At 43.4% G+C, this 20,596-nt stretch overlaps 1 protein-coding gene across 1 annotated transcript in view; it reads right to left on the reverse strand.

Moving 5' to 3' along the window:
- Positions 1-20,596, reverse strand: part of LOC136577475 (uncharacterized) — a 229,887-nt gene that overhangs the window by 75,921 nt on the left and 133,370 nt on the right. The window contains exon 7 of the mRNA XM_066577376.1: positions 18,170-18,248. Within this exon, the coding sequence (XP_066433473.1) occupies positions 18,170-18,248 (79 nt within the window). The remainder of the gene's footprint in view (positions 1-18,169; positions 18,249-20,596) is intronic.

Genomic DNA, 20,596 nt, shown 5'->3' on the forward strand with positions numbered 1-20,596 from the left:
TATCTAGATAACAACCAATCACAGCGCAGCTTTTTTAGGTTACCTCAGTGGTATAATATATAACAACCAATCACAGCGCAGCTTTCATGTTACCTCAGCTTTATAATATATAACACCCAATCACAGCGCAGCTTTTATGTTACCTCAGCAGTATAAAATATAACAACCAATCACAGTGCAGCTTATATGTTACCTCAGCAGTATAAAATATAACAACCAATCACAGTGCAGCTTTCATGTTACGTCAGCAGTAAGAGAAATAACAACCAATCACAGCGCAACTTTTATTCTGCCTCAGCAATATAAAAAATAGCAACGAATCACAGCGCAGCATTCATTTTACCTCAGAGGTATAATATATAGCAACCAATCACAGCGCAGCTTTTATTTTACCTCAGCATTCTCAATATCCAGGAATTGTCTTGTGATACGTTCGGCGGATGCATCATTTTGTAGTTGAACACGCATCCCGTTGCTCGTAATGCCTTTTGCTTTTGTGCTTGAGATGGAAATCAAACGATCTTTGTCTGGGGGGGCATAACTGTCGACGACGCTCGCACGCGCGCCACCTATCGTAGGATAGATCTACTATGCCAGTAATCTTCCCAGGAGTGTACTCAACAACTTCCCATTAACTTTTCCTATTTATGACATAATCAATGCTCGTGCCAAATTTCAAGTTTCTATTACATCGGGAAGCGAGAAAATTTGATTCCGTACGTAAAATTTGGACGCCAATTGTTTTGCGCTTAAAATTGAATAATCGAGTTGGGACCCATTAACTTTTCCTATTTATGACATAATCAAGGCTCGTGCCAAATTTCAAATTTCTATGACATTGGGAAGCTAGAGAATTTGATTCCGTACGTAAAATTTGGACGCCAATTCTTTTGCGCATAGAATTGAATAATCGAGTTGAGACCCATAAGCTTTTTCTATTTATGACATATTCAATGCTCGTGCCAAATTTCGAGTTTCTATGTGAGAAAATTACATTCCGCACGCAAAATTTGGACGCTAACTCTTTTGCATATAGAATTGAATAATCGAGTTGGGACCCATTAGCTTTTCCTATTTATGACATAATCAATGCTCGTGCCAAATTTCATGTTTCTATGACACCGGAAAGTGAGAAAATTACATTCCGTACGTAAAATTTGGACGCTAATTCTTTTGCGCATAGAATTGAATAATCGATTTGGGACCCATTACCTTTTCCTATTTATGACATAATCAATGCTCGTGCCAAATTTCACGTTTCTACGACATCGGGAAGTGAGAGAATTAGTGGCAGTGATGGAAATTGAACAATCTACGTGGGGGGGGCTCGTAACCGTCGACGCTCGCGCACGCGCCATTTATCATAGAATATTTTTACTATGCCTATAATCTTCCCAGGAGTGTACTCAACAACTTCCCAAAGTTTCATGGCGATCGGATGAATGGTGTAGTAGCACCGGACGGGCGGGCAGACTGGCGGGCGGACGGGCGGGCGGGCGTTCAATTTTATATATATATATATATATCTATATATATATATATAGATATATATATATATATATAGATATATATATATATATATATATATAGATAGATATATAGATATATCTATATATAAATATAGAAACGTGAAATTTGGCACGAGCATTGATTATGTCATAAATAGGAAACGCTAATGGGTCCCAAATCGATTATTCAATTCTATGCGCAAAAGAATTAGCGCCCAAATTTTACGTACAGAATCTAATTTTCTCGCTTCCCAATTTCATAGAAACTTGAAATTTGGCACGGGCATTGATTATGTCATAAATAGGAAAAGTTAATAGGTCCCAACTCGATTATTCAATCCTAAGCGCAAAAGAATTAGCGCACAAATTTTACGTACGGAAAATCTAATTTTCTCGCTTCCCAATGTCATAGAAACTTGAAATTTGGCACGAGCATTGATTATGTCATAAATAGGAAAAGTTAATGGGAAGTTGTTGAGTACACTCCTGGGAAGATTACTGGCATAGTACATCTATCCTACGATAGGTGGGGTGCGTGCGAGCGTCGTCGACAGTTATACCCCCCCCAGACAAAGATGGTTTGATTTCCATCTCAAGCACAAAAGCAAAAGGCATTACAAGTAACGGGATGCGTGTTCAACTACAAAATGATGCATCCGCCGAACGTATCACAAGACAATTCCTGGATATTGAAAATACTGAGGTAAAATAAAAGCTGCGCTGTGATTGGTTGCTATATATTATACCTCTGAGGTAAAATGAATGCTGCGCTGTGATTCGTTGCTATTTTTTATATTGCTGAGGCAGAATAAAAGTTGCGCTGTGATTGGTTGTTATTTCTCTTACTGCTGACGTAACATGAAAGCTGCACTGTGATTGGTTGTTATATTTTATACTGCTGAGGTAACATATAAGCTGCACTGTGATTGGTTGTTATATTTTATACTGCTGAGGTAACATAAAAGCTGCGCTGTGATTGGGTGTTATATATTATAAAGCTGAGGTAACATGAAAGCTGCGCTGTGATTGGTTGTTATATATTATACCACTGAGGTAACCTAAAAAAGCTGCGCTGTGATTGGTTGTTATCTAGATATATAAAAACGAATGTATGTCTGTCTGTCTTCGCAGCAACGCGCCATGAAACTTTGGGAAGTTGTTGAGTACACTCCTGGGAAGATTATAGGCATAGTACATTTATGCTACGATAAATGGCGCGCGTGCGTGCGTCGTCGACAGTTACGACCCTCCCACGTAGATCGTTCTATTTCCATCATTGCCACTAATTCTCTCACTTCCCGATGTTGTAGAAACATGAAATTTGGCATGAGCATTGATTATGTCATAAATAGGAAAAGCTAATGGATCCCAACTCGATAATTCAATTGTAAGCGCCAAAGAATTAGGGTCCTAATTTTACGTACGGAATCTAATTTTCTCGCTTCCCAATGTCATAGAAACTTGAAATTTGGCACGAGCATTGATTATGTTATAAATAGGAAAAGCTAATAGGTCCCAACTCGATTATTCAATTCTATGCGCAAAAGAATTAGCGTCCAAATTTTACGTACGGAATGTAATTTTCTCACTTTCCGGTGTCATAGAAACGTGAAATTTGGCACGAGCATTGATTATGTCATAAATAGGAAAAGCTAATGGGTCCCAACTCCATTATTCAATTCTAGCGCAAAAGAATTAGCGTCCACATTTTACGTACGGAATGTAATTTTCTCACTTTCCGGTGTCATAGAAACGTGAAATTTGGCACGAGCATTGATTATGTCATAAATAGGAAAAGTTAATGGGTCCCAACTCAATTATTCAATTTTCTGCGCAAAAGAATTAGCGTCCAAATTTTACGTACGGAATGTAATTTTCTCACTTTCCGGTGTCATAGAAACGTTAAATTTGGCACGAGCATTGATTATGTCATAAATAGGAAAAGTTAATGGGTCCCAACTCGATTATTCAATTCTATGCGCCAAAGAATTAGCGTCCAAATTTTACGTACGGAATGTCATTTTCTCACATAGAAACTTGAAATTTGGCACGGGCATTGATTATGTCATAAATTGTAAAAGTTAATGGGTCCCAACTCGATTATTCAATTCTATGCGCAAAAGAATTAGCGTCCAAATTTTACGTACGGAATGTCATTTTCTCACTTTCTGGTGTCATAGAAACGTGAAATTTGGCACGAGCATTGATTATGTCATAAATAGGAAAAGGTAGTGGGTCCCAACTCGATTATTCAATTCTATGCGCCAAAGAATTAGCGTCCAAATTTTACGTACAGAATCTAATTTTCTGGCTTCCCAATGTCATAGAAACTTGAATTTTGGCACTAGCATTGATTACGTCATAAATAGGAAAAGCTAATGGGTCCCAACTCGATTATTCAATTCTATGCGCAAAAGAATTAGCATCCAAATTTTACGTCCGGAATCTAATTTTCTCGCTTCCCAATGTCATAGAAACTTGAATTTTGGCACGAGCATTGATTATGTCATAAATAGGAAAAGCTATTTGGTCCCAACTCGATTATTCAATTCTATGCACAAAAGAATTAGCGTCCAAATTTTATGCACGGAATGTAATTGTCTCACTTTCCGGTGTCATAGAAACTTGAAATTTGGTACGAGCATTGATTATGTCATAAATAGGAAAAGTTAATGGGTCCCAACTCGATTATTCAATTCTATGCACAAAAGAATTAGCGTCCAAATTTTGCGTACGGAATGTAATTTTCTCACATAGAAACGTGAAATTTGGCACGGGCATTGAATCTATATATATAAAATTGAATGTATGTCTGCGTGCGTGTGTGTCTGTCTGTCTGTTTGTCCTTTATGCGCTACTACACCATTCATCCGATCGCCATGAAACTTTGGGAAGTTGTTGAGTACACTCCTGGGAAGATTATAGGCATAGTACAAATATTCTATGATAAATGGCGCGTGCGCGAGCGTCGTCGACGGTTATGACCCCCCCACGTAGATCGTTCGATTTCCATCATTGCCACTAATTCTCTCACTTCCCGATGTCGTAGAAACGGGAAATTTGGCACGAGCATTGATTATGTCATAAATAGGAAAAGGTAATGGGTCCCAAATCGATTATTCAATTCTATGCACAAAAGAATTAGCGCCCAAATTTTACGTACGGAAAATCTAATTTTCTCGCTTCCCAATGTCATAGAAACTTGAAATTTGGCACGAGCATTGATTATGTCATAAATAGGAAAAGCTAATGGGTCCCAACTCGATTATTCAATTCTATTCGCAAAAGAATTAGCGTCCAAATTTTACATACAGAATGTAATTTTCTCACTTTCCGGTGTCATAGAAACGTGAAATTTGGCACGAGCATTGATTATGTCATAAATAGGAAAAGTTAATGGGTCCCAACTCAATTATTCAATTCTATGCGCCAAAGAATTAGCGTCCAAATTTTGCGTACGGAATGTAATTTTCTCACATAGAAACTTGAAATTTGGCACAAGCATTGATTATGTCATAAATAGCAGTATAAAATATAACAACCAATCACAGTGCAGCTTATATGTTACCTCAGCAGTATAAAATATAACAACCAAACACAGTGCAGCTTTCATGTTACGTCAGCAGTAAGAGAAATAACAACCAATCACAGCGCAACTTTTATTCTGCCTTAGCAATATAAAAATAGCAATGAATCACAGCGCAGCATTCATTTTACCTCAGAGGTATAATATATAGCAACCAATCACAGCGCAGCTTTTATTTTACCTCAGCATTCTCAATATCCAGGAATTGTCTTGTGATACGTTCGGCGGATGCATCATTTTGTAGTTGAACACGCATCCCGTTGCTCGTAATGCCTTTTGCTTTTGTGCTTGAGATGGAAATCAAACGATCTTTGTCTGGGGGGCATAACTGTCGACGACGCTCGCACGCGCGCCACCTATCGTAGGATAGATGTACTATGCCAGTAATCTTCCCAGGAGTGTACTCAACAACTTCCCATTAACTTTTCCTATTTATGACATAATCAATGCTCGTGCCAAATTTCAAGTTTCTATTACATCGGGAAGCGAGAAAATTTGATTTCGTACGTAAAATTTGGACGCCAATTGTTTTGCGCTTAAAATTGAATAATCGAGTTGGGACCAATTAACTTTTCCTATTTATGACATAATCAATGCTCGTGCCAAATTTCAAGTTTCTATGACATTGGGAAGCGAGAAAATTAGATTCCGTATGTAAAATTTGGACGCCAATTCTTTTGCGCCTAGAATTGAATAATCGAGTTGGGACCCATTAACTTTTCCTATTTATGACATAATCAATGCGCGTGCCAAATTTCGAGTTTCTATTACATTGGGAAGCGAGAGAATTCGATTCCGTACGTAAAATTTGGACGCTAATTCTTTTGCGCATAGAATTGAATAATCGAGTTGGGACCGATTAGCTTTTCCTATTTATGACATAATCAATGCTCGTGCCAAATTTCGAGTTTCTATGACACCGGGAAGCGAGAAAATTAGATTCCGTACGTACAATTTGGACGCTAATTCTTTTGCGCATAGAATTGAATAATCGAGTTGGGACCCATTAGCTTTTCTTATTTATGACATATTCAATGCCCATGCCAAATTTCAAGTTTCTATGTGAGGAAATTACATTCCGTACGTAAAATTTGGACGCTAATTCTTTGGCGCATAGAATTGAATAATCGAGTTGGGACCCATTAGCTTTTCCCATTCATGACATATTCAATGCCCTGCCAAATTTCAAGTTTCTATGTGAGAAAATTAGATTCCGTACACAAAATTTGGACGCTAACTCTTTTGCGCATAGAATTAAATAAGCGAGTTGGGACCCATTAGCTTTTCCTTTTTATGACATAATCAATGCTCGTGCCAAATTTCACGTTTCTATGACACCGGAAAGTGAGACAATTACATTCCGTACGTAAAATTTGGACGCTAATTCTTTTGCGCATAGAATTGAATAATCGAGTTGGGACCCATTAACTTTTCCTATTTATGACATAATCAATACTCGTGCCAAAATTCAAGTTTCTATGACATTGGGAGGCGAGAAAATTAGATTCCGTACGTAAAATTTGGGCGCTAATTCTTTTGCGCATAGAATTGAATTATCGAGTTGGAACCCATTAACTTTTCCTATTTATGACATAATCAATGCTTGTGCCAAATTTCAAGTTTCTATGTGAGAAAATTACATTCCGTGCGCAAAATTTGGACGCTAATTCTTTGGTGCATAGAATTGAATAATTGAGTTGGGACCCATTAACTTTTCCTATTTATGACATAATCAATGCTCGTGCCAAATTTCACATTTCTATGACATCGGAAAGTGAGAAAATTACATTCCGTACGTAAAATTTGGACGCTAATTCTTTTGCGCTTAGAGTTGAATAATCGAGTTGGGACCCATTAACTTTTTCTATTTATAACATAATCAATGCTCGTGCCAAATTTCAAGTTTCTATGACATTGGGAAGCGAGAAAATTAGATTCTGTACGTAAAATTTGGGCGCTAATTCTTTTGCGCATAGAATTGAATAATCGATTTGGGACCCATTACCTTTTCCTATTTATGACATAATCAATGCTCGTGCCAAATTTCATGTTTCTACGACATCGGGAAGTGAGAGAATTAGTGGCAATGATGGAAATCGAACGATCTACGTGGGGGGGTCGTAACCGTCGACGACGCTCGCGCACGCGCCATTTATCATAGAATATTTGTACTATGCCTATAATCTTCCCAGGAGTGTACTCAACTTCCCAAAGTTTCATGGCGATCGGATGAATGGTGTAGTAGCGCATAAAGGACAAACAGACAGACACGCACGCACGCAGACATACATTCAATTTTATATATATAGATAGGCAGTGGGCCTTTCCAAAAACATTTGGGGAAAAAAATCTATTTGGGCTGCCTGTGACTGTCCTCAGTGTACTGGGTCTGTGCTGGGTGTAGTTGTCCTCCTAATTCATACGCAGCCAGCTAAGTGTTACAGCAGGCTTGCGCAAAATTATTTCCTGGCTCTGTGTTGGCTGTTACATCACCGCTGTATTCCTGTACACAGTGCAACAGTCTGCAGTTATTTTACATACTCCAGGGCCAGTAGCGGTGAGGCAGGGACAGAAGACATATATTTATTGAATATAGGCAGCGGGCCTTTCCAAAAACATTTGGGAAAAAAAATCTATTTGGGCTGCCTGTGACTGTCCTCAGTGTACTGGGTCTGTGCTGGGTGTAGTTGTCCTCCTAATTTATACGCAACCAGCTAAGTGTTACAGCAGGCTTGCGCAAAATTCTTTCCTGGCTCTGCTGTGCGTTCGGTAAGCGAAGTGAGCCTCCAACCACAGGCTAATAAGCGGCACATTTAATTACAGCGTTCTGTTTCTGCACTACTGGTAATACACCATGCTGAGGGGTAGGGGTAGGCCTTTAGGACGTGGACGCGGGCGAGGACGCGGAGGCCCAAGTCAGGGTGTGGGCACAGGCCGAGCCAGTGCGGTGGCCAGGGGTAGAGGCAGGGCCAGACCGAATAATCCACCAACTGTTTCCCAAAGCGCCCCCTCGTGCCATGCCACCCTGCAGAGGTTAAGGTGCTCTACGGTGTGGCAGTTTTTCACAGAGACGCCTGACGACCGACGAACAGTGGTGTGCAACCTTTGTCGCGCCAAGATCAGCTGGGGAGCCACCACCACCAGCATGCGCAGGCATATGATGGCCAAGCACCCCACAAGGTGGGACGAAGGCCGTTCACCCCCTCCGGTTTGCACCACTGCCTCTCCCCCTGTGCCCCAACCTGCCACTGAGATCCAACCCCCCTCTGAGGACACAGGCCCTACCGTCTCCTGGCCTGCACCCACACCCTCACCTCCGCTGTCCTCGGCCCCATCCAGCAATGTCTCTCAGCGCAGCGTCCAGACGTCGCTAGCACCACTGTTTGAGCGCAAGTACGCCGCCACGCACCCACACGCTCAAGCGGTAAACGTGCACATTGCCAAATTGATCAGCCTGGAGATGCTGCCGTATAGGCTTGTGTAAACGGAGGCTTTCAAAAGCATGATGGCGGCGGCGGCCCCGCGCTACTCGGTTCCCAGTTGCCACTACTTTTCCCGATGTGCCGTCCCAGCCCTGCACGACCACGTCTCCCGCAACATTGTACGCGCCCTCACCAACGCGGTTACTGCCAAGGTCCACTTAACAACGGACACGTGGACAAGCACAGGCGGGCAGGGCCACTATATCTCCCTGACGGCACATTGGGTGAATTTAGTGGAGGCTGGGACAGAGTCAGAGCCTGGGACCGCTCACGTCCTACCCACCCCCAGAGTTGCCGCCCCAGCTCGGTGCTGGTATCTGCGGTGGTGTATGCTTCCTCCACTAAACCACCCTCCTCCTCCTCCTCCTCCAACGCAACCTCTGTCTCGCAATCAAGATGTGTCAGCAGCAGCAGCACGTCGCCAGCAGTCGGTGTTGCGCGGCGTGGCAGCACAGCGGTGGGCAAGCGTCAGCAGGCCGTGCTGAAACTACTCAGCTTAGGAGAGAAGAGGCACACGGCCCACGAACTGCTGCAGGGTCTGACAGAGCAGACCGACCGCTGGCTTGCGCCGCTGAGCCTCCAACCGGGCATGGTCGTTTGTGACAACGGCCGTAACCTGGTGGCGGCTCTGCAGCTCGGCAGCCTCACGCACGTGCCATGCCTGGCCCATGTCTTTAATTTGGTGGTTCAGCGCTTTCTGAAAAGCTACCCACACTTGTCATACCTGCTCGGAAAGGTGCGCCGGGTCAGCGCACATTTCCGCAACTCCAAGACGGACGCTGCCACCCTGCGGACCCTGCAACATCGGTTTAATCTGCCAGTGCACCGACTGCTGTGCGACGTGCCCACTTGGATGGAAATCTACACTCCACATGTTGGCCAGGCTCTATGAGCAGCGTAGAGCTATAGTGGAATACCAACTCCAACATAGGCGGCGTAGTGGGAGTCAGCCTCCTCAATTCTTTACAGAAGAGTGGGCCTGGTTGGCAGACATCTGCCAGGTCCTTGGAAACTTTGAGGAGTCTACCCAGATGGTGAGCGGGGATGCTGCAATCATTAGCATCACCATTCCTCTGCTATGCCTCTTGAGAAGTTCCCTGCAAAGCATAAAGGCAGACGCTTTGCACTCGGAAACGGAGGCGTGGGAAGACGGTATGTCGCTGGATAGTCAGAGCTCCCTCCTGTCTATATCTCAGCGCGTTGAGGAGGAGGAGGAGGGGGAAGAGCATGAGGAGGAGGGGGAAGAGACAGCTTGGCCCACTGCTGAGGGTACACATGCTGCTTGCCTGTCATCCTTTCAGCGTGTATGGCCGGAGAAGGAGGAGGATGAGGATCCTGAAAGTGATCTTCCTAGTGAGGACAGCCATGTGTTGCGTACAGGTACCCTGGCACACATGGCTGACTTCATGTTAGGATGCCTTTCTCGTGACCCTCGCGTTACACGCATTCTGGCCACTACGGATTACTGGGTGTACACACTGCTCGACCCACGGTATAAGGAGAACCTTTCCACTCTCATTCCCGAAGAGGAAAGGGGTTCGAGAATGATGCTATACCACAGGGTGCTGGTGAACAAACTGATGGTAAACTTCCCATCCGACAGCGCTAGTGGCCGAAGGCGCAGTTCCGAGGGCCAGGTAGCAGGGGAGGCGCAGAGATCAGGCAGCATGGACAGCGCAGGCAGGGGAACATTCTCCAAGGCCTTTGCCAGCTTTATGGCTCCCCAGCAAGACTGTGTCACCGCTCCCCAGTCAAGGCTGAGTTGGCGGGAGCACTGTAAAAGGATGGCGAGGGAGTACGTAGCCGATCGCACGACCATCCTCGGTGACGCCTCTGCCCCCTACAACTACTGGGTGTCGAAGCTGGACACGTGGCCTGAACTCACGCTGTATGCCCTGGAGGTGCTTGCTTGTCCTGCGGCTAGCGTCTTGTCAGAGAGGGTGTTTAGTGCGGCAGAGGGAATCATCACAGATAAGCGTACCCGTCTGTCAACCGACAGTGCCGACAGGCTTACACTCATCAAGATGAACAAAGCCTGGATTTCCCCAGACTTCTCTTCTTCACCAGCGGACAGCAGCGATACCTAAGCAATACGTAGGCTGGAAGCATTGTTCTCTATCACCATCAAAAACGTGGACCTTTTAGCTTCATCAATCTGTGTATAATATTCCTCCTCCTCCTGCTCCTCCTCCTGAAACCTCACGTAATCACGCCGAACGGGCAATTTTTCTTAGGCCCACAAGGCGCAGTCATATAATTTTTGTAAACAATTTTTATACGTTTCAATGCTCATTAAAGCGTTGAAACTTGCACCTGAACCAATTTTTATTTTAACTGGGCTGCCTCCAGGCCTAGTTACCAATTAAGCCACATTAACCAATTCACCAATTTTTTGGGGCCCTCGCCTACAGTGTAATCCAATTAATTTTTTGCCCACCTGCATTACAGCTGACGTTACATCAGCTGTGCTGGGCACTGCAATGGGATATATTTATGTACCGCCTGTGGGTTCCAGGGAGCCACCCATGCTGTCGGTCCACACGGAGTTGTAACTACATGTGTCCACTTCTAAAGAAACCCAGTCTGACTGGGGCATGCAGTGTGGGCCGAAGCCCACCTGCATTTAACATGACATTACCTCAGCTGTGATGGGCAATGCTATGGGATACATTTATGTGCCGCCGGTGGATTCCTGGCACCCACCCATGCTGTCACAATAGGGAGTTGTACCTGCCTGTGTCTATGAATTAAAAAGCCCGGTCAGATTGGGGCATGCAGTGTGGGCCGAAGTCCACCTGCATTTAATCTGACGTTAGCTCTGCTGTCCAGGGCACTGCAATGGGATACATTTATGTACAGCCGGTGGGTTCCAGGGAGCCACCCATGCTGTGGGTGCACACGGAATTCCCATTGCGGAGTTGTACCTGCCTGTGACTATTTATAAAAAACCCGGTCTGACAGGGGCATGCAGACACCTTGACAGAATGAATAGTGTGTGGCACATAGGTTCCCCATTGCTATGCCCACGTGTGCAGCTCCTGATGGCGGTGGCACGGGATTATATTTCTCATTGCTTCTGTACAGCATTGTGGGCTATCGCCCCGCCCCTTTTAAAGAGGGTCGCTGCCTAGCCATGCCAACCCTCTGCAGTGTGTGCCTGCGGTTCCTCCTCATGGCAGACGCACTTATAAATAGACATGAGGGTGGCGTGGCATGAGTGCAGCTGAAGGCTGCGCAGGGACACTTTGGTGTGCGCTGTGGACACTGCGTCGTGCCGGGGGGGGGGGGTAGGGGGTTAGCATGTAACCCAGGAGAAGTGGCAGCGGAGTGTCATGCAGGCAGTGATTGTGCTTTGTTGGAGGTAGTGTGGTGCTTAGTTAAGGTATGCATTGGTAATGAGGGCTTTTCAGAAGTAAAAGTTGTTGGGAGGGGGGGCCCACTCTTGCCGCTATTGTGGCTTAATAGTGGGACCTGGGAACTTGAGATGCAGCCCAACATGTAGCCCCTCGCCTGCCCTATCCGTTGCTGTGTCGTTCCCATCACTTTCTTGAATTGCCCAGATTTTCACAAATGAAAACCTTAGCGAGCATCGGCGATATACAAAAATGCTCGGGTCGCCCATTGACTTCAATGGGGTTCGTTACTCGAAACGAACCCTCGAGCATCTCGATAATTTCGTCCCGAGTAACGAGCACCCGAGCATTTTGGTGCTCGCTCATCTCTAATTATTATGTCTACACATGTCTCGCAACTAGCTCCATTTTCGAGATCTGAAATACAGAAACACTGGGTCCATATGGAGAATCCTCTTCAGTCTCAACTAAATCCTTACTTGTAACTCCTTTGTGGAATATTCCTCTGCCTTCTTGCCTGTTTCCGCTGACAAACATGTCAGTAAAGGCCTGGAAACAGTTCCGTGATCATGTAAAACCTCAAGGAGTCCTCCACAGAGATCATATACCCCTGGATGTGCTTCTCCATGCTATCCCATACCCAGTGAAACCCACCTGGAGATATTCAGGTATCTCCACATTTGCTCAGTTATTGCATGGAGACTCTCTTGTGCCAGGTGAGCAGTTATCACCCTGTTATCAATTCATTGTAGGAGACTATTACAAATACAACATTTCTTAGGTACCCATAAACCCTCAATGTTTCAGAGCAAACCCAACATATTTAAGATATTTTAAAACGAATCAAAGGACTAAAACCTATATATAATTTACGACATGATAATGCAAATTTTCAAAAAAAAAATTTACCGACTGAATGAATGGGGGAAGGAGCTGAAGAATTTAGTGACAAAGAGTGGAGGCAAGCTTTTCACTTGACACATAAATCACTCTAATGTAGCTCACATGTGGAAAGTACAATGAAAATTACATTTCTTGGGCCAAATGTACCCCGATTTTGTGGCTAATTGCTTTAAGTGTTGTGGAAATAGGCAAACTCTGCTACATATATTATGGAACTGCCCTCTCCTTCAGCAATACTGGGACTCAGTATTTAATTTATCATCCTACTTGGTTGGTCACTGAGTCTCAACACCCCCATCTTTAGCATTGCTGAGTATTGGCTCACGCATTATTCCATTTTGAATATTCTGATGTAAAATCTTAGCATTAACAAATCTTGTCATATTGAGACACTGAAAAGGCTTAGACATTTCCAATATAGGAGGGATTGTTGACCAACCAGATGTATGTTTATGAAAAAATGCTTGCCTGCAATACCTTTACCCTTGTTAAATTTCACTCTGTATGGAACGCCTGGATGTCCAGCAAAAATTGCATTTTGGGATGAGTGCAACTCCTTTTTTCTCTATAGTAAATGTCCAAAGCCACCTCTTTCTATATGACAATATTTCTGGAGCTTTGACTATAGTAATTTCTTTTAGACCTAGTGTATACTTATATTTTCCATATACTTTATGTTTATTGGTTAATTGTTCTACAACTTTCTATGTTGTAAAAGACACCATGTTTTAATTTGTATGACAGTGACTAGAGATGAGCGAGCAACAAAATGTTCGGGTGCTCGTTATTCGAGTCGAGCTTTTCGTAATATTCGAGAGCTCAATTCGAGTAACGAACCCCATTGAAGTCTCTCTCTCTCCCCCTCTCCCCCTTTCCCTCTCTCCCTTTCCTCCTCTCCCCCTTTCCTCCTCTCCCTCTCCCCCTCTCCTCCTCTCCCACTCTCCTTTCTCCTCCTCTCCCTCTTTCTCCCTCCCTCTCTCTCTCCCTTCCTCCATCCCTCTCTCTCCCTCTCTCCCTCCCTCCCTCTTTCTCTCCCTCTCTCCCTCCCACCTTCCCTCCCTCCCTCCTTCCCTCCCTCCCTCTCTCTCTCCCTCCCTCCCTCTCTCTCTCCCTCTCTCTCTCTCTCTCCCTCCCTCTCTCCCTCCCTCTCTCTCTGCCTCCCTCCCTCTCTCTCTCCCTCTCTCCCTCCCTCTCTCTCTCCCTCTATCCCTCTCTCTCTCTCTCTCTCTCTCTCTCTCTCTCTCTCTCTCTCTCTCTCTCAGCCAGCCAGCCAGCCAACCAGCCACATACTGCTGTGGACATGCGCACGCTGGCACGTCACAGCAGGAAGTGGTAATGCAGAGAGGGGTCAAAACGGGGAGGAGTCGAACACAGCGTGGTACTCGCTCGAGTAACGAGCACCATTGATTATGCTAATACTCGAACGAACATCAAGCTCGGACGAGCATTACCAAGCAAGTTATACTCTGTTTATAATAAATTGAAGAAATGTTTTTGAAGCAAAAAAAAAAAATTGTCCCTCAATTTAAATACCTGGGAGTATATATTCCTTGAGATTGCCAATATTCATCTAACCTTAATGTTACCCCTCTACTTTCTATCCTTCAAAATAAATTTAAAATATTTATCTGTAGCTGGCAGAATAAATCTCATTAAAAAGATAAAACTTCTAGACAGCATGGAACATACTGATGCTATAATATCACAGCAATTCTATAATACAGTAAATTCCTTATTATCATCTTATTTATGGTGGAACTCTAGATATGGGATTCCAATTGAAACTTTATGACATCCTAAAGACTTAACTAGAATGGCCTTACCAGATTTTAAATTTATATTATATAGACAATTGCAATATTTAAGCTATTGAGTATCAAATGAACCTCTGCATAATGCTGAGCAACACTTAACCCTTTCCAATCTACTGTCTGACATCTGAAGACATTCTGATTGAAGGCTGTAAAGCTTTGATGTCGGAAGACATCCAGCAGGATATTTTTAGTGTAGATTACTGGCCGCTCTGTTGTCAGGAGCCTCTCCAACATGCCCAATACTGCAGTACTTGCTCTAGCCAGCAGGTGGCACCATTGTATAATGGCAGAAAAAGAAAAAAACCCTAGGAAACCCTGAATCCAAAATTGGATTGCAAAGGGTTAATATGCCATTCCTCTTCCATGGACAGTTTTGGAAAATCAAAGATTATATTCTATTCATCTTTTACCCATATGTAGACTTGCCATTCGAATATGGGAATTAGCCAAAGGAGTGACAGGATATCAAGAGCTTCTATCTGAAACTCCCTATTGGAATAATATAGGACTTACGAATTTTTTTTTTATTTCCTGACTCTGAATACTAGGACGAACATGGTGTAATGCCATTATCAAACAGATACAACACATATATGATATATAGAGATGAGTGAGCGTACTCGTCCAAGCTTGATGCTCGTTCGAGTATTAGGGTACTCAAGATGCTCGTTACTCGAGACGAGCACCATGCGGTGTTCGAGTCACTTCCATTTTCTTCCTAGAAAAGTTTGTGCCGTTTTCTGGCCAATAGAAACACATGGAAGGCATTACAACTTCCTCCTGTGAAGTTCCAGCCCTATCCCACCCCCCTGCAGTGAGTGGCTGGGGAGATCAGGTGACACCCAAGTATATAAACTGGGGCCGGCCGCGGCTCGCCACAGATGCATGCTGAGAGACATTAGGGAAAGTGCCGTCCTGCTGTAGCTGCTATAGGGAGAGTGTTAGGCTGTTATCTTCGTCTTCAAGTACCCCAACGGGCCTTCTTAGGGCCACATCTGACCGTGTGCAATACTGTTGAGGCTGCTTTTAGCAGTTTTGCACTTTTTTTTTTTTTGTATATCGGGCGTGCAGACCATAGCGTCCTCAGTCTGCAGTCATTTTACCGAGTATAGGGCAGTACTGGTGAGGCAGGGACAGTGGTACAGGGAAAGAGATATACTGGCTATGTAGGCAGTGGGCTTTTTCAAAAAAATTGGAAAAAAAATCTTTGGGCTGCCTGTGACCGTGTTCAGTTTACTGCGTGTCTGCTGGGGGTAGTAGTCGCTCACTATTACCCAGCTAGGTGTTACTGCAGCCTTGCGCATAATTTTTTCTGGCTGCACTGTGCTTTCAATAACCACAGTCATCCTCCAACAGGGAAATCCATATACAGGATATATAGGCAGTGGGCTTTTTCCCCAAAATTGGAAAAAAATACTATATTTGGGCTGCCTGTGACCGTCTTCAGTTTACTGCGTGTGTGCTGGGGGTAGTAGTCGCTCATTATTACCCAGCTAAGCCTGCGACCGTCTACAGTTTACTGCATGTCTGCTGGGGGTAGTAGTCGCTCATTAATACCCAGCCTTGCGCATAATTTTTTCTGGCTAGACTGCTACTACTACTGAAATGGAACTAATACTGTGCTCCCCCTATACTGCTGCTAGTGATATGTTACTGGGGCCTGTCTAGACTGCTACTACTACTGAAATGGAACTAATACTGTGCTCCCCCTATACTGCTGCTTCGGAATTGTTACCGGGGCCTGTTTTGACTGCTACTATTACTGAAATGGGCGGTTGGGCAGCATGTTACCCAGGAGAAGTGGCAGTGGAGTGTCATGCAGGCAGTAATTGTGCTTTGTTGGAGGTAGTGTGGTGCTTAGCTAAGGTATGCCTTGCTAATGAGGGTTTTTCAGAAGTAAAAATTGTTGGGGGGGGGGCCCACTCTTGCCGCTATTGTGGCTTAATAGTGGGACCTGTGAACTTGAGATGCAGCCCAACATGTAGCCCTTCGCCTGCCCTATCCGTTTCTGTGTCGTTCCCATCACTTTCTTGAATTTCTCAGATTTTCACAAATGAAAACCTTAGCGGAGCATAGGTCCCATACAAAAATGCTCGAGTCGCCCATTGACTTCAATGGGGTTTGTTACTCGAAACGAACCCTCGAGCATCGCGGGAAGTTCGACTTGAGTAACGAGCACCCGAGCATTTTAGTGCTCGCTCATCTCTAATGATATACCCATATTGGGTTTTCACAAGTTTCTTCAAATATGTCATGCTACATGCATCCAATATCAGAAAGCATCCATCCATTTCCTCTTACCCTTTAAATAGGATTTTGCGTACTCATGGACCTGAAGGACTCATCTCCCATTTGTACACTTATTTAATTAGATATAAATTCTCAACTTTGCAGCTGAAGGTAGAAGATAAATAGAGAGCCTTTATAAGCTCTCTTACAAATGAAGAATGGGCTGATGCTATGGAATCTCATTTGTCGGTATCTCCAGCAGCAAATAACAAACATTTACACTTTATACCATGTTACCTTTCCCCTACTAGACTATATTGTATGGGGAGATGACCTACATCCTAATGCCATAGGTGTTTGACACCAAAAGTTGATTTTTTTCATTTAATGTTGAATTGTATTGAAACTTAGACATTTTGGTCTGAAGTGACAGACTTGCATAGTCAAATACTTGGACTCCCTGTTCTGACAGCTCCAGAAGTTTGTTTATTGGGTCTTTTGGAAGATGAACAGTGGCAACATCATATAGAAATCTTACTGCGTGAAACACTTTCCATAGTCCGTAAAACAATTGAAATGAAATGGATGGGTAGGCAATAGAGATGAGCAAGCGTACTCATTAATGGAAATTACTCGAGCGAGTACGGGCATTTACGAGTACATGCCTGCTTGCCCGAAAAGATTCGGGAGTCGGCAGGGGGCGGCGAGGGAGAGCGAGGGGGACGGGTGGAGGATCTCCCTCTCCCCCCCCCCCCCTCCCCGCTCCCCCATGCTCATTCTCGCAACTCACCGCTCACCCCCGCCGGTCCCCGAATCTTTTCAGATGAGCAGGCATGTACTCGAAAATGCCCAGACTCGCTCGAGTAATTTGCCTAAACCAGTACGCTCGCTCATCTCTAGTAGGCAACCCTCAACTGTGGCTGAATGTCATGACATTGTTAACATGATTTCTTATGAAAAAATTGCTTTTATAAACAGGAAATGTCATAAAAAATTCCACAAAATATGGGATTTTTGATGAAATTCTTCAATTTCTGTTTTTACACAGAATTCCTTTCCATCACTCGCTAGATCAACTAGTAACATCATACTATAGCCAGAAAATATAACCTGACATATATGCAATCTTACAGTGTTTGTTCTGAAATATTCACATATAGATTTCATTGGACATGGTCTGACATGGTATAAAAAAATTCATGTGAATGAAATACTGTCCGTATGTTTTTATATTGGAATACTAGGCAGGCAAATATAAGATGTGCAGGACTAACTAGATCTTGAGCTGCCTTACCTGGTATAAACCGCTACCTGTTTTGTCAGTACTTGGTACTCTTTCGTCTACAATTGAAAACTTTTTTCTTGGCTCACAGCTAAAATAAAAAAAGCAATATGTTAGGTAAGCAAGTCACAAGTTATTACTCAGGCATGAGCAAGGTTTTACAGTTTATATATGGAAACTATTCACATAAAAGTTGGGTAAGGCTGGTTTCAGATGGTGGCAGAACCGATTAACTGTAAATACATTGAATTATGAATCTTGGGTTCATTTTATGGTACAGATTAGTGTTTAGTGAATGATACAGTATAACCCTGTTTCGGGGAGAACTTTGCTAATAGTTAGTTTTGGCGTATATGCAGACATCAGGTGGTTCCACTCGGCTGAACGTGCCAAAACAAACAGAAAGAAAAACAAAGAAGGGAAAAGAAGTAGTAACAAAAACAGAAGTAAAAAGAAGGAAAAAAAGGAAAAAATCTGTTTCCTTCCTCTATTTCCTTCTTCTCCTTTTTCTTTTTCTGTATTCTTCATTCATTTTTTCTTCTTTTTTTCATTCAATTTTGTTTGTTCTTTTTTTTCTTCATTAACTTTGCCTTAAAAACAGCTCATAAAATGCTTAGATACACCCATTGGTGACCAAACAGTGTTATACAGGGCTGCTAGAAAGTGTTATACACTAGTTCTAGGAATATGGAGTAGAGCTACCATGCTGTGTAGCTGTCATGCCACACCTGTATGTTTGAGTAGGAGCAATATCACTTGGAAGGGGTATAATAGTTTAGGAAAGAAAATGACCTTAATTAGATAAGGAGAGTGGTAAATCATGCTATTTCTCAACTTTTGCAAGATTTATTTTGATAAGTGGTAGGTCATTGAAATAGCTAATATGCCTGTAGCATATTTTATTTTTTGACTTTATATGCTGTAGATATGTTAGAAAATATGAGATTGGTGTGGGTTTCTGTGTTGGGATATGGATTGGGGTCTTTGCTTTTAAGTGGACTTCCCAATTTAAATTCTATTCTCACCAATTGGCATATTTCCTCTAAATTAAAATATTTACTGCATAGCAGAGGTCTGTGATTTTTGGCTTTTAGTCCATTCATATATTCTCATTATAACTCTTCTTCTCTCAAATGTATTGCTAATCACATCATTAACTGGGCCCAAATCTGCAACCCAAAAATCATCTCCACCATTTATTCCGAAAAGGGCATGGTGCGATTAAAAGAGAGAAGATCAAAGCAGAGGTCGAAACGTGATGAATCATAGTGGTCAACTGAAGTATATTTCAGATAGGCATCTAAATGTGTAACCAGATGAGACAGCTAAGACAACTTACAGCTTTTTTTAACATTTTATTTGACCCTGAGCACTACATACAGGATTAATAACTCTTCCCATCATGTGCTTATGTCCCACCACCCTACACTCCTTTCCAGTTCCTTATTAACTCTAGCGGCTTATTTGATTTATAGCACCTATGGACTGCCTAATAGTCATTGTTACCTTAATGCCTTAGTACCAACTGATTGGCCAACTCATTTTTAAGTTATTTTCATCGTCTCATTCCTTGAGCCATAATTATTAATGTTTCCATCATCATAGACATTTGAAGGCTTCTTTTTTGCAGGACAAGTTGTATTTTGTAATGGTATAATTTTGGGGTGGATATAATGTATTGGATTACTTGTATACATATTTAATAGGGGGAAATGGGGAAAAAAAGAGATTCCGCCATTTTTTTTTCCATATTTATGGCACTCAGTTTGCAGAAGAAACTGATAACATTTTCTGGGTCAGCACGATTCTGGCAATAACGGGTTTATACAGTTTTTTAAAATGTTTTTAAACACTAAAAACTTTAAAAAAAATAAAGATGGAATGCGGCAACGCAAAAACAAGAGTCATAAAATAAAAGAAATCGTAGGCTGCACTCTGAATGAAGACTCTTTAAAGGGGTGGTCTCGCGAAACCAAGTGGGGTTATACACTTCCGTATGGCCATATTAATGCACTTTGTAATGTACATTGTGCATTAAATATGAGCCATACAGAAGTTATTCCACTTACCTGCTCCGTTGCTAGCGTCCTCGTCTCCATGGTTCCGTCTAAATTCGCTGGCAGCTTGCTTTTTTAGACGCGCTTGCGCAGTCCGGTCTTCTCTATTCAGCACGAGCCGCTTCAGTGTGCTCCCCGCTACAGCTCTTCTGCGCATGCGCAGACGAGCTGTCACTGCTCGGGAGCGCGCTGCAGCGGCCATTCTGCACCTTCCTCTGTTAGAGGAAGGTGCAGAAACTGGAGCTGCCCAGCGGAGAAGCCCAGCCCAGCCCAGCAGCCCCGAGAAGCGTCCCAGGTAAGTGATGGGTCGGGGGGGAACTAGCGCTGCGCCGGGGGAACTAGCGCTGCGCCGGGGGGGGGGCTGTCGCTGCGATGGGGGAAC

This window comes from Eleutherodactylus coqui, chromosome 8, assembly GCF_035609145.1.
Source record: "Eleutherodactylus coqui strain aEleCoq1 chromosome 8, aEleCoq1.hap1, whole genome shotgun sequence".
In the NCBI taxonomy this organism is placed as follows: domain Eukaryota; kingdom Metazoa; phylum Chordata; class Amphibia; order Anura; family Eleutherodactylidae; genus Eleutherodactylus; species Eleutherodactylus coqui.